Source organism: Haliotis cracherodii, unplaced genomic scaffold, assembly GCF_022045235.1.
Source record: "Haliotis cracherodii isolate W230 unplaced genomic scaffold, xgHalCrac1.p SCAF_2, whole genome shotgun sequence".
Lineage (NCBI taxonomy): Eukaryota > Metazoa > Mollusca > Gastropoda > Lepetellida > Haliotidae > Haliotis > Haliotis cracherodii.
The window spans coordinates 31,609,084-31,624,537 of NW_027266275.1; the positions used below are offsets into that span (position 1 = coordinate 31,609,084).

The 15,454-nt window shown below is 38.2% G+C and overlaps 1 protein-coding gene across 5 annotated transcripts in view; it reads left to right on the top strand.

The window, feature by feature from the left end:
* The window catches only part of LOC139467983 (uncharacterized), a 33,676-nt gene extending 18,829 nt beyond the window's left edge, over positions 1-14,847 (top strand). For all 5 annotated transcript variants that reach the window (XM_071249610.1, XM_071249613.1, XM_071249611.1 and 2 more), the window contains 15 exons: positions 253-1,707; positions 3,277-3,303; positions 3,627-3,797; positions 4,475-4,571; positions 4,693-4,757; positions 5,003-5,091; positions 7,157-7,348; positions 7,699-7,776; positions 7,904-7,947; positions 8,357-8,552; positions 8,987-9,211; positions 9,781-9,981; positions 10,263-10,430; positions 10,707-10,799; positions 11,172-14,847. In XM_071249610.1, the coding sequence (XP_071105711.1) occupies positions 253-1,707; positions 3,277-3,303; positions 3,627-3,797; positions 4,475-4,571; positions 4,693-4,757; positions 5,003-5,091; positions 7,157-7,348; positions 7,699-7,776; positions 7,904-7,947; positions 8,357-8,552; positions 8,987-9,211; positions 9,781-9,981; positions 10,263-10,430; positions 10,707-10,799; positions 11,172-11,291 (3,221 nt within the window). In that variant the 3' untranslated portion in view covers positions 11,292-14,847. The remainder of the gene's footprint in view (positions 1-252; positions 1,708-3,276; positions 3,304-3,626; positions 3,798-4,474; positions 4,572-4,692; positions 4,758-5,002; positions 5,092-7,156; positions 7,349-7,698; positions 7,777-7,903; positions 7,948-8,356; positions 8,553-8,986; positions 9,212-9,780; positions 9,982-10,262; positions 10,431-10,706; positions 10,800-11,171) is intronic.
* Positions 14,848-15,454: the final 607 nt, after the last annotated feature.

Here is a 15,454-nt window from a genome sequence, read left to right on the forward strand (position 1 = left end):
CACATGTTGAATGCACAGTTCCAGTAATGCTGATCAATTTATGGTGACAATGAACAAATTGAACACCTCATATATTGATTTGTCTTGTTTTAATCAAGTTTTCATTGTTGCTGCCTTTGTATTTCCTTTCAAGTTTTGAGCATGATTTCCAGCTTTAAGTTAATTTCTTGGTATGACATTTTAAGTTTCATGTTAAAATGTCTATTGAATGTTCATTTTCAAATTTGTATTGTGTTATTTCTGATCACATAGATAAAAACTCTAGAGAATCAACAGATGCCGCCTCCCTCGGCCTGTCAGGGATTTTTAGTCCCAGATGGACAAAGACTGTTGTTACAACAGAGACAATAGAATACATAGATTCTGAGGGGAGGAAAAGGCAGAGGCCAGCCAAGTCATCGCAAGATGAGGGAGAGGAGGTGGACTCGGCCAACACTTCAGGATGGTTCTCGGGGGTGAGGAACTTGATGGGAGGATCCCAAACTGAGGAAACCATTACTCAAAAGGAGAGGTTAAAGGAATCTCTATTGGAAGAAGAAGATGTGACTGACAGGGAACTTGATGAGCAGAAGAGCAAAAAGGGTTGGTTTGGGATGTTCCAGTCCAGTACTACAGAGACTACGACAGAGGAAGAAGAATCAAGGACACAAGCTCTTGCTGAATCTGATTCTGACCCTCAGGGACGCAGGAAGGGTCGGTTTGGGATATTTCACTCTTCAGAGACCATTACAGAGGAAGAAGAGTCAAGGAGACGTGCTCTAGCTGAATCTGATTCTGACCTTCAGGGACGCAAGGGACGGTTTGGGATGTTCCGGTCGTCAGAGACAGTTACAGAGGAAGAAGAATCAAGGAGACAAGCTCTTGCTGAATCTGATTCTGATCATAAAGGACACAAGAAAGGATGGTTTGGGATGTTTCAGAGGTCCGAGACAACAGAAGAAGAGATAAGGAAACAATCTCTTGCTGCTGAATCGGATGCTGATGTTGAAGAATCTGACTCTGAGGAACAGCCAGGTTGGAAGAACAGATTCAGAAATCTTCTGTCCAAGACCACTAAGGAAAAGTGGCAGACAGAGTCGGTGAAAGAGAGTGATGTGGGTGAGTTCAGGGATGATGGATCTAAGAAGAGGTGGTTTGACTGGAAGAGAACATCCCTTCCCGAAAACACAGATGCAGAACAATCTGAGCCAAATCATCAGAGTTCAAACACAGGCTGGTTTGGATGGTTGGGATCAAGGATGGAAAACAGACAGGATAATCAAAATGCAGACAGTCATGGAGTAGAAGAGGATGACCAACACCCAGGATGGTTTGGATGGAACAGGATCTCAGAGTCAACCAGTACTGCAGAAACGCAGGATAACAAGGAGGACAACAGTGTTGCTGAAGATGGATCAGGATCACGAGCAGGCTGGTTTAGTTGGACAGCCCGGCCAGCAGCTTCAAATGACCTTCAACAACCTGGCGATGATGATGTTGACAGCAGCTCAAAATCAAGACTCTTCTCATGGCTGAGCAGATCTGATGAAGAAAAGCTTAAAGAAGATCAAAATGAAAAGGAAGGTGATGAAAGTAAAAGGTCAGGCTGGTTCGGCTGGCTTGGTCGTTCATCTACTGAAGAGACAGACTTTCCTGAAGGCTCAAGAAACAGAAAGGGTGGATTGAGAAAAGCCAGGAGGAGATCAAAGGGTCACAAAGTTACATTTAGTAAGAATCTTAAGCTTTCTCTGTGGTAGAGGGTAGCTAGTGACTTCATTCTTCATGGAACCCGGATCTGCTTCAGCTAACTGCTTGAGTCTAGAGGACTAGAATTCCTGTCTAGAGGACTAGAATTCCTGTCTAGAGGACTAGAATTCCTGCTTGTTGCATTAATCCCTCTGACTCTTCATTAACCTGCTCAGGATAGTGAACCAATATTGCTCGAGTATAGACAGCTTCTCTTGGTGTTGGAAACCCTGCTATTCCATTCTATTGCCTCTTCTAACTTCTCTAAATGGATTCCCTGATAACAGCATGGGTCAGGTTCTGACATGATGGTGAATGTATAGAACGTGATACCACATGGGTCTAAAGACTCCTGTCAATTCTGTGCTGTTTTAATTTTGCTCTTTTGTTTAGCAAATTGCTTATGTATTTATCCTTCTTGAAATTTTCTTTCAATGTACTGTAAACAGGGAATTTTTTGCGACCGTTTTATTATTGCGAGTTTTGCGAACGAGACTCAATCGCAAAAATTAAAAACGCAAAAATAAGTATAAATAATACATACATACTTTATTCATTGCAACACGTCATCAAATGTTGAAATCATCAACCAAAACCACAAGTTACTCAATAACTTAAAAACACAAATGAATGCAGAATGGTTACACAATACATCACAAATGACAGTGTAAACAGACCAATTAGTGTCACTGTTACCCCTTGCAATCTCTTGCGGTCAACTTTCCGGCCAACTCAGATTAACGAACTTCGGAGAGAAGCTGTCTATTGTTTGGTAATCGAGGGGTCATCTCAACACGGCAACTCGCAACAATATCTCGTCGCAGTATTGTCTTTGCTGTGGTATTCGAAATATTTTAACGGCGCAGAAATATAGCTGTTTACAGTATTTACATTTCCCCCTGCATGTTGGGATGATTATCATTATTATATTATACTCTTCCCTCTGCATGTTTTCCACAACTTCCTGCTAACCATGGCTTGATAGTCTAGGCGCCAGTCTCATAAAAAGGCCTTAGAAATGACAATCAGTAAACATGTAGAGTAGAATTGTTTCACTAACATATATTCATGGATCATGTAATACTGTTCTCATTCATACATCTTGGCACTTTGACAGATGACCTTGAAGGTCATATCAAGGTTCAAAACAGATCTTTTTACAAAGTAATCATACCATGATAACTTAGAATATAATCAAAGCCCTTTATGCAGCCTAAACACCACATTTGGGATCCATTGTTAGTAATAACATAGTCTCAAAGACTGGATGCTCAGTTTTGTAGCATTTCTTACATATTTGTCACCATCATTATCTTGAATGTCCCAATGGCTGAAAGGAAGTGCTACTTTACTGGAACCATGGAATTTTATAACTAATGGGACAAGCTCAAATCATTATTGAGATTTCTCTGCATTCAGCAATGGAAATTCAATGGAGTATGTATATGGTACTTGTTGTAAGGACAGATTGCTAGTTTTAATCCACACCCTACAAAATGCATGCTTGTATAGTTCACATTTAAATAATTTTTATGGTATTCTATTTTTTAGGTCTGGATTCTGAAGAGGATACAGAAGGTATGTAAACATTAATCTGATGAAATTAAGTACAGGTTTACACATACTTTTTGTCATAAAAACCTGTTATATACATGTAATGTTTGTGTTCAAACACTCCTATTATCAGTTTGGGGTTTTACCCTTGTAGTGATCATATCCCAACTGCGTAGACTGATGCTGTTGATGTTAATTAGTGGATTGTCTGGTCCAAACTCGATTATTTACAGAATGCCATCATGTAGCTGGAATATTGCTGAGTGTGGCTTTAAACAAGTTAACTAACAAACAAAACCCTTGTAGTGTGTGCTGGAGTGATGACCATGTTGTGCTGTTATTGCTAGGTGATGTTCCAGTCAAGCCGAAGAGGTCCTCCACCTCCACACTGACCAGTGGAAGTTGGACATCACGGAGCAGTGGGAGCAGTTACTCCTCCAAACTGTCAGACGGCAAGTCATGGACATGGATGCAGCTGCTATTAACAGCAATAACCACCATTTCATCATTTGTGTCAGGTAAATATGAATATAACTTCTGAAATTGCAGTTTCGGTTATCTCACAGTTCTTCAAACCCAATCTAAAAGTCCATCCATTCATGTGAACCTGCTAACATTTGACTCTCAGTCTGGGAGGTAGCTACCATGGTCTTCCCCACAAGAATCATGTTCAGCCACAACAGGATTTTTAAAATCACATGCAAACTTTATGATTCACTTTAAAATGGCCTAAACTGGAGGCAAATATTTCCTCTTTCTCTCTTCTTTAATTATTTGTATATAGTTGGCAGGGCTTTACCTGGGCCTTTCTGTTTGTCCAGTATACTTTCAGTCAGTCTTTTGTCGTATCAACAACAAATAGACATGTAGTACATGTCAATGAAAACTCAATGGTATTGTCCTGGTTTGAAAAGCTTAATGATTATGTGAAGCAAATCGAACAAGGACAGTAAAATGTGCTAGAATGGCTAAAACGTAATGGGTGTTAGTGATTCAGATAGAGATGTATTTTTTTGCATCCTATGGGACTCAATTGTTATGTGTATAGAATGCAATATTTTGTGTCGGGTAAAACCATGTGATTATGTAATATAAAGAGAAATGTCGAATTTGGTCAGTTGTCTCCTATGAAAACACTGATTGTGTTAATTTGATTATATGTAGTTCTGATTCTAGTCTTGGAAATTATTTGCAGGTTTGTTGAGTCCTGTCACAAACAGTTATGCATATCGTCAAATGAAGATCACAATATGGAGATGGCTCCGGATAGCAGACATGTGGGTTGTATCAAGGTAAATACAGACAAGGGATTTTAATGCATATAATCTTAAGTAAAGTGGTGGAGCTTAATTTTGTTTACTTTGAGGTTTGTCCACGGACTGAAAATGTTAAAGTGTTTTCTCTATGTTGCAGGAGTGTTGGAGGTTGCTGCTGTTTCTGTCTGCCTCTGCTGTTGTTGCTGCCGCTGTTGTTAGGATGTAAGTAATGAGCATGATGATATATGATTTTTGATGTTTTTATATGCAGCAATGTAAATAATGATCATATTTATTTAAGACAAATTATGAATAAAAATGTCACCCTTTAAATGAGAAATTTAATGATAACTAGAAGTGTCATAATAGCAGTAATGATAGAGGAACATTCTCTGTTTTCAAACCATAATGTATACATTTCTGATGCCATTGTTTGCCATTTATATGTAGACATTTCCTTGTGACAGATATGTATGGAGGAGAACTACTGGAACAAGCCAGGTCATCAATCAAGTCTTTCAACCTGCTGCAAGTGAACAATACATATACACGGCCGGTGAGTACACACTGACAATACATACACACAGCCGGTGAGTACACACTGACAATACATACACACGGCCGGTGAGTACATACTGACAATACATACACATGGCCGGTGAGTACATACTGACAATACATACAGACAGCCGGTGAGTACACACTGACAATACATACACACGGCCGGTGAGTACACACTGACAATACATACACGCGGCCGGTGAGTACACACTGACAATACATACACACAGCTGGTGAGTACACAGTGACAATGCATACACACAGCCAGTAAGTACACACTGACAATACATACACACAGCCAGTAAGTACACACTGACAATACATACACACAGCCGGTGAGTACATACTGACAATACATACACACAATGGCGAGTACACACTGACAATACATACACCTGGACAGTAAGTACACAGTGACAATACATACACCCAACGGCGAGTACACAGTGACAATACATACACACAGCTGGTTAGTACATACTGACAATACATACACACAATGGCGAGTACACACTGACAATACATACACCTGGACAGTAAGTACGCTGTGACAATACATACACACAATGGCGAGTACACACTGACAATACATACACCTGGACAGTAAGTAAACAGTGACAATACATACACACAGATGATGAGTACACACTTTGTGGGGCATACAGGATAGTAAAAATGAATGGACTTGTATATTAGGCACAAAAAAAATAGTTTCAGGATTTTAGAATACGAAAGAGCTGTAAAATCCTGTACACTCTGTCACAACACATGTAATGAAAAAGATTTATTTTCAAGTTACAAAGACTTATTTTCGGTGACTATTTTTCAGTGCTCTGTTGTGAGCACCAGTGGACTCAGTGTGAACAGAACGAGTTAGGTTGTTAGGAGTTAGCACTTGACCTCAGTAGATTGTCATGATGCCTCATGCTGTCAACCACTAGTTTGCCTGGTTCAGATTCCCTTAGTTACATCTAGTCTAAGCATTGTGTTGACTGTGGCATAGGACAACATTCACTCACTTACTACATACTGCACACACTATGTGTGAAGCTTCAAATAAATAGCAAGAATCTTTATGGGCCTTTTATTATTTTACAGCCCCATGAAGAAGAGGTCTTCAAGCAACCCATGCTTGTTGTAAGAGGCGACTATGCTTGTCATAAGAGGCGACTATGCTTGTCGTAAGGCTTGCTTGCTGACTTGGTTGATGCATGTCATCGTATCCCAATTGTGTGGATGGATGCTCATGAAATCAATCTCTCGATTTTCTGGTCCAGACTTGATTATTTACATATAGTGGTCATATAGCTGGAATATTGATGAGTGTGACGTTAAACAACAACCAACCAAAAAAAATAACAACATCTTGTAAAAACAGTTAATGTGTGGTTCAAATTAAATAAGGGGAAAAATCAAGACTTCAAGCATGTTCTCCTATTTCTGTAGGTTGATTTCTGATCTCAACAAGGTTTAGAGACACATTTCCAAACAGCAGAAGCCTTACTATGAGGGCTGGGACGGGTAACTCGGGTACCCGGGTCGGGTGGGTACTGAGTAGGACCCGGGTACCCACAGGACTACCCGGACCCGTGGTTAGTCATGTGATATATAGTTAAATGACAAAAATGATCTTGAACTCTTATGGTTACACTACAAGTCACTAATGTTCGCATTTCTTTCTGACTATGCACCCATTCCTTCTGACTTTTCATATGGTTGAATAAAGACAAAACTTAAGTCAACTTCAGTGTATGCATGACCAGATCGTTTAATACATGTATCTAAATACGTTTGGCAAGTGCTGTGGTAAAACAGAATTCCCAATCGGACATTTTGTATCGCTTGAGACCTACAGTGGGTACCCGGGTAGGGTCGGGTAATAGGGGGTTGGGTACCTGGGTAGTAAATTTGGACTCGTCCCAGCCCTACTTACTGTCTATTTGTCCTTACTCAAACCTCGTACAAAGGAAAAAAATACACATACTGACATAGGTTATCAGATAATTAACAAAAGACAAATATCAACATCAAAGTTTAGTGTTAGTATTTCATCTTTTCAGTTGCCCTATGTTGATCCAAGTACAATTAACATCAAGATACAGCAGTTTTTTGAGGAGCACAGACACAAATATGAGACGAATCAGCTGACGGCAGCTGATGTGGAGAAGATAGCGCAGGGTCTGATTGCCAAGGAGCTGGAGGACATGAAGCTGGCCTTGCTGCAGAACATCAACCAGGTGAAGGCAGACCAGGTGGGTGGCAGCAAGCCTGGATACACGCACACTCACACACACACACACACACTAGCATAGCCTGGGGATGCTAGAGCAGCTTGATTCATGTAAATGGATAGATAGATGGTAAGGTAGAGTCTTGATTCTCACACCCTCTTGCCATCCTCACATCAGGATCAACCCTTTTTCATGTATGATTTTAATTGTTGTGAATTATTCATTTTTTTTTACAAAATTATTAGAATTGTTTTAGATCCATGGAAAAACACTTTCAGCTGGTTAATTGTATATTTTCTTCCACCTAGTCTATTTTATGAGAAGCCTGTTTGTTGTGACAAATAATACATGTATTGATCAATGTCTTGTAGACGTCGTCCCAAACCAACCAGCGAACCTCATTCTCTAGTATGGATAAGAAACTAGGAGACTTCATGAAGAAGTATGAGGTAAGTCATCTGCAGTCAGTACAAAGTACCTTTCTTCATCAGATGCAAAGATATATGGACAATGAATTTTCTTTGTTGAAATGGACATTTTCTTGAATATGCTGTTAAATGTTGTTTCCATTTTCAGTCTCTGGAGGCTGCCATAGCTGCTCTTCAGTCATCTGGGAATGTGTAAGTGCACCAGTCATATCCACCATCTCCTTTACAATGTCCTCCAAGCTACCCAATGCTAAGGGATTACCCAAACTTCTAGTTTTACCTTTGATGTTGTGCCTACATCCAATGAAAATCTTTTCTCTGTTATTGCCTTTATTGGACATCCTATAACTGACAGTGTTCCATCCACCCTGTGGATATTCCGGGTTAGAATAGGTCCCCTGCTACCTATGCTTGTCGTATGACAACATAGATTGGGTGTGTTGGACTCGCTGGATTTATGTCATTGTACCTCAACTGCATGAGAAATTGGTCATAATATAACTGGATTGTCTGGATCATTCACGGACCACCATCTATTTAGCTGGAATATTGCTGAGTGTGGCATTAAACAATAAATAACATTTTCGGTGTGATATTATAGGAAGGTTGACGGCCTGAAGCAGGACTATGACGAACAGATCAGGATCTTACAGCAGCAGATCAAGGCTCTGGGAGATGACTTCTCCAACCTCCAACTCTCACATCTAGAACTCCTGGCCAGTGTACGCAACTGCTGTCGGAATGACAGCTTTTATGCTCTTGCTGTGAGGCAACATGTGAAGGACATCTTTGCACAGGTGAGACCCTTTCACCTGCATGAACACCATGGACAATGCAGTGTGCAAGTATTTCTGACATATATTTGGGTTATCCGAAGTAATGGGAGATACTGAGAACTAAGAATCATGATTAAATGTTTGGAGAATTTCCTCTTTTAAATATGCCCCTACGTGTCATTTTTTGTCTGAGATTCAGGTTAGGCTAGAACATTACACATTAATTTCACAGGTAATGATTTATGAATAACTGGCCTGGAATGGTGGCCTTGACATGTCCAACAAACCAATGTTAAGGATAGCCCTAAAATCATTTTGTGGAAAAGGAACATGCATTACTTCAGGGTTGTGGCAGAACACCATGAGATATTATTTGTCATCAGTCTTCTAGCAGTTACCGTTGTTTTGTGTAAGAAGGCCTAGGTACTTATCCGCTGTCTTCTGTGCCCCATTAGATGATGGCCGGAGGAGCAGGGGGGTCTGGCAGTGATGATGGCTATGGTGCATTCCTCCACTGGCTGCAGAGCAACTACGCCAAGAAGGAAGACATGGACAAGGAGCTGGCCAAAGTATCAGAGGACATCACACAGAGAATACTGACCATTACCAAGGAACAGGCCTCCAATGTCTACATCCAGTCCGACACAAAACAAGGTCCTGCTGCTGCTATCAGTGAAGATGTAAGTCTCTGCACATGTAGTGCTAGAAATTTGCCAGCTTGAATAATAACAAGAAATAATTGGACCTAAAACTTTTTTACTATCCTTGCTGGTCCTCTTCCAAGCCATTTTTAGATTCATTCACCTGTTCAAGCAGTTTGTTAAACCAATGTATGCCAAGTAGATTTTGTACACATTGACCATGTTGAAGGAAAGTAGTTTTTCCTTCAGATATTCAATTTTAATATACATTAAATGTTAAGAATTGATGGTAATCCCAACAGTACTTTAAATGAAATTGATACAGAGATACATGTGGCAGTAAGACTAGACAGAGTGGTGTCAAGTCATGGCTTTGTAAAATGTGTGACATTAACACACCTCTGCAATCTGCCCGTTTCGCAACATACTTTTAGCAACATGGCAATTCATTATTCAGTAAATAAAATTGGTGGATGTGTGTTTCTATTGTCTGTCATGTAGCTTGATGTTTGAAAATATGTAGATGTTTCATAATTATGAAGTGCAAGAGAGATAAAATTATAGGTGATGTAAATACAAAATATTATTGGTGTTATTGTTCACTTCAGTACATCCGATGGATAGTAGACGATGCATTGCTGAAGTTCAGTGCTGATCAAGTAGGAATGGCCGACTATGCTTTGGAGTCAGCTGGTGGGAGTGTGGTCAGTGTCCGATGCTCCGAGACTTACTACAGGAAGACCGCTCTCGTCAGTGTGTTTGGTATCCCATTGTGGTACACCACAAACTCTGCACGTACAGTCATTCAGGTCTGTATGCCACTTGTAATGTCAGGAATGTAACAAAAGCCAATTACTCTTCTGGAGTCTTGAGGATTGTTGAGAATTTTGATTTCACCATAGTTGGAATTTTGGATAATATTGTGACTGAAATAAAGTCCTCAAAATAACCTTTCTGAGATAAGTCTCTTTCTCCATTGTTCAGTCCCCTTTTAATCTCTGCTGTCCATGGAATGATTTTGTGGATACCATTGTACTATGACAGGACTGTATTCTGTTCATAATGCATTTTATGTTCTGCTTTGTTTCAGCCTGATGTTCATCCTGGTCAGTGTTGGGCATTCAAGGGTGCAAGGGGTTTCTTGGTGATACAGCTGGCATTTCCCATCAAGCCCTCAGGGTTCACCCTGGAACATATCCCCAAGGCTCTCTCTCCCACAGGCAACATTGACAGTGCCCCCAGAGAGTTTGGTGTATATGTAAGAGTTACCTTTGGACTGATGATCTTGTTTTTTCAATTCTATTTGAACACGCCCATTTAGAGTATAAGTCTTTTAGACAGAGACCTGAGAATAGAATGTTTGGTCTTATGATAAAGAATCCTTTCCAGTCATTTAGACATATCAAGCTTACATCTTAACACAGGCACTCATTGTTGATAAATGTTATACCCAGGTCTTAATCATATTAGCTTAGAAAATAATAACTATTTATCAAAAGAAATAATTGCTTATTTTCATGTATATTCTTTCAAGGGTTTGAGCAGTGAGACAGACAAGGTGGGTGTGTCTCTTGGAAACTACACCTACAGTGACAGTGGGAAGCCTATTCAGTACTTCCCTATTCAGGTATGTTTCAGAAATAAAAACTTGGAGCACAAATATTGTAGGATTGTTTGTGTTGACTAATTTCCATGTTTTCCATCAACTGATCTATGTTGCAGAAATAGAGGGTAAAGGATTTTTTAAGTGTTCCTTCACGCCACTTCCAAGTGTAATCAAGTCTCGATCTTAGAGGTCGTGATATATCCAATTGGTCAACTGCTTTTCATAAATTTCTTCCCCTTGAAACATTCTGACGTGGTGCCGTTATTTGTCACCGTTGTCTTTTGTAAAATAATATTTAGTCATCGTTTAGGTATCTTATGTAAATGCTGTTACTTTAAGTAGGGAAGAGGTCAGATGATTTCTTTCTTGAAAGAGTTTTTCTTTTCTTTTCAGGCCACAACAGGGGAGTTTTTCTCATTTGTTGAACTGAAAATACTTGGAAACCATGGCAACCCAGAGTATACATGTTTGTACAGATTCCGAGTCCATGGATTGCCATACAAAGATTCCTGATTATCAAGCAATGTGCTTAGTGATATGCAAGTGCTAAGAGGGACATTCTCACAGATCAACATATTAACAGACATTGATGTTTCAAGATAAATCTACTGACAGATGGCAGTGAGCCCAAAACCTACAAAACAAGATGGCTTCCTGTTTGTGATAAAATAGTGTGACTTGCTATAACAGAATGTCATAAAGTGAAAGAGCAATTCTGTCCACTGAACTCATTGACTCCGAGCCTATGTTGAATAATGATATTGACCAATGGTGCATTTATTACCTTGTCAAGGGTAACACGTTCAAAACATCTGTCCTTGTGTACAGTGTTTCTATTTCAAAGATATGTTATAATGTGTTTTAGGTGCTACATGTTGTGTTACAGTGATTGGCACGACGTACACCATTACATAGTCACCTGTAGTCACTAACTTCCAATATTGTATTTATACATGCTTACAGAAATATTGATGTGTAACAAGGCCTATACTAGAAGCAATATATCAAATCTTGTGCCAATGCTGGGGTATAATGCCGATCCTTTACTGGCGAAAGGTTGTTTAGGGTTGTTTTATACATAACAATATATACTGGAATAACTGTCAGTTTTTGTTGTTGTATCATCCTAAAGTAATTTTTTCTTGATCAGTGTAATTTTCCCATATTTTTTTTCATTTGAAGACTTTCAAGCCATGCAACAACAGCCTGTACAGTGATCTTACATTCCCCACATGAAATTAAATTGCAATCGTCATTTGTCGGGTAAAAGGAGAAACATGTGTCCAGTCTTCTTAGAGCATGATCCACATTTCCACCTTTATACATTAATCTAGTCCTAAAACTATCTAGCTAACTTAGATAGCTAACTTTCATATATTAATTCAATTTCATCACCTTCCTCTCAGAATATGAGAAGACATCTGCAATTCACATGTACATAGTTGTTCACTGTTAGGTTGTGTGGCAGAAGAAATAAGAATGTACCGCAAAAGTGGAAATGTTTCCTTTGTGAGAATGTGTTTTTAGTTTGTGAATGATTCATAACCAATAATTGAGGGCTAAATCTCATCAGACTGTATGGTGCTATTGATTGGTTGTGAGGAAACTGTAGTCATGACAAAGCAGTAATGACCTCATTTCATGTTACCAGTTAACATAGGTGCCATTATTCTTCGAGAACATATTCTGCGCCAAAGCTGCCATGGGTACAATGTTGTATTGTATACAATACTGGGACCGTCCCATTCGTGAGTGAATCTGGGATGTTTCAAAATGAGGATTCCATTTATTTGGATTTTACTGGACTAAATATAACATACTTGATCAAAACCACCTCACCATAATTTTTTGCAAAAAGTCACTTAGCAATCTGGGTAAACATGTTATCTGAAACTTCAGGATGGTATTGGGAACCTTATCTGATACCAGTATTATTTTTGTTATTTTGGAAGAATATTCAAGCTTATCGGATGTCGAAATGTCATCATCAATCATGCCTTTGATCATCTTAACCATGTATGAATGAGTTTTGTGGATAGATATGTAATATCTTCACCATGTTGTAAAATCAATATTCAGAAAAGGCAGCAACCGGTGTGTAAATACTTGTCTTGTAAATACATCATGTTAGTTAGCTGTTTGCTGATTGTTGTACATATATATCTATCTATCATGTAGATGCCAGTAGTTCTCTGCTTGAAACAGTAGAGTAGGCCTTTACTTTGTGATCTCTTAACTTTATTGGAGTAATTTTATAGTTTTATTCAGATTGTGATTCATTTATGTGCTGTGTACTACTTCTTGTCTTTCTTTATCAGTTGAGTTGAGTCTTTAACTTTGAATGGGCATTAACTGATGTAGCTAATCTGTTTACATCTACATGGAAACGAAGCTTCTATTGGTTCTAGCATTACAGCCACTGATAAATCTATTGCTCTACAGGATTGCATCAGGGATTTTCCTGGAAAAGAAACATCTCTTGACATGCTTAAGATACTTAAAAAATTCTTTAAGCATCATCTATTTAACTTTTTTTTTTGTGGTTGGTCTATAGAAGAAATAAGATTGAACCATTAATGAATAACACCCTCCAGTTGCAACCCTGTCAATATGGTGTTGGTGTAGTGACTACTTAACCAACCAGTGTATGATACCATATGAAGGACAATGACGTAATTTGACGATTGAATGTCTGTAATGAAATAGAATATGTTTGATAAATAGTTAAGTTGCTGGGGGTTGTTTGTTTTCATGTGAAAGTGCGCAATCCTGTGAGTTAGAATAACATTTTGCAAGTTTCTATTAAAATTGGAATCATGTATAATGTTAGTTGCAATGGAATGTCAAGGAGAGTTGTAATACTATTTACATGGACATTCACCACCAGCACAGTTAAAATTGGTATCCATTTTACTGTCATCCTACAGATGGACCAAAACCCAAACTATTTCACTGAACCTTAATAAGCAATCTTGTTATGTTAGTGCCAGTCTTAAATAGGACATGTTTTCAAGGGTATGTCTGTTTTACTTATGTGAATTTTAGCTATATCTTTTAATACCCAAGGGCTAAGCCCTGCTTAGTTGTTATCATATTTATTCATATATTGCAGTCATTAACCGTTGTTAGTTTGTTTATCTCATATATTATTCCATGGCTGTAACTGTTCAATTCATCACAATTGTTATCATTATGGCATGTCTGGTTAACGTCTTGGTAACAATTGTCCACACCCAAGAGTACTACCATGGATTCATTTGCATGTATTTCATGCTTCCTAAGCATGTCCGTTAAATGTGAAATATCAGCTTATTTTGATATGAATTAATACACCATTGGCTGATACACACAGAACATCAGTATCAAGAATTGTATGACTAAAATGACATTTTGAGGACATCGAACAATCAACATGTGCCATGAACCTTTGAGTCTACTAGCCTGAACTTGGTTATCATATAGACTAATATCATTAAGCTTACTAGACCAGGGCTTCAGAGAAGGCTGACTGAGACAGTAGATAACTGCTTACTTGGCAAAGTTATGGCCATCACAAAGTGAGCCTGTGATCCTTGATATTCGATCAATACTCATGGGAAACTCTTCTTCTTTTTTATGTGTATGCATATTTCATATTTTAGTTTCTACTAACTGCATTTTATCACTTCTTCAATATTCATTGAGGATTGATTTTATGAAAATACACCAATAGAAAACCTCATTTGTTATCAAGATGAGATATGCTAACACCATGCAGTGTATGTTAATAGAATACCAACATGGTTATCAGCTAAGATAAGAACATGTCTTCATCCCTTACAAGATGTTCAAATATATTTTGTGGCATTTCTTTTAGCTATGTAATGTCTGTGTCTCAGTGAGATGTGTATGTTTTATTATTTATATTGACAAGTTAGAATTAAATTCTCTGATATTCATACAGTTCAGGTAAGAAAAGTTAAGTAGTGAGAGTTATACCACTTTTAAGTAGATATGAAATTTCAACACGGTTTGTCTATTCTCTTGCCAACTATGTCATTGCAATAAAATCATTTCCATCCTAAAGAAAGAGTATTGTTCTTATTTCTCAGGGCAAAGTGGCGTCCAGTTTGTAGTATACATTTTATTTGTCAGGATAGGTACACAGTTTATGATCCCAATGAATAATGAATGCAGGGCTTCAGATTGATTTATGTTCCAGAAATGACTGATTGTTATCCAAAGTGTACTGTTTTGGTTATGATATATAACAGATTTTCAACACAAAGGGATAAAATCATGAAAATGTTTTCGAATATTCTAGTATCATTTTGATTTTGTAAAATAACCAAGCATATGTGTCAAATGCGATCTTTTTTTTTCTTTTTTCTTCTTTTTTTTTTTGTGTGTGTGTGTGTGTGTGTGTGTGTGTGTGTGTGTGTGTGAATTAGAATTTTATTGAAATTTGAACCATGTTTAATAATTTGTCCTCTAGAGATCTTACACAGAGGTCAGCCAAAAATTTGATACAATCAAGACCCTTCACAGGGGCTGCCTTATGAGAGGAGATAAAGAATTTAAAAATTTGGTTAGGTATCTGAAAAATATTATATACAGAGATCCTTCAAACACCTTTTGGAATAACTTCTTGTAGATTTTGATGGTTGACAGACCAGAGTTTACAAGAATGAAATTTT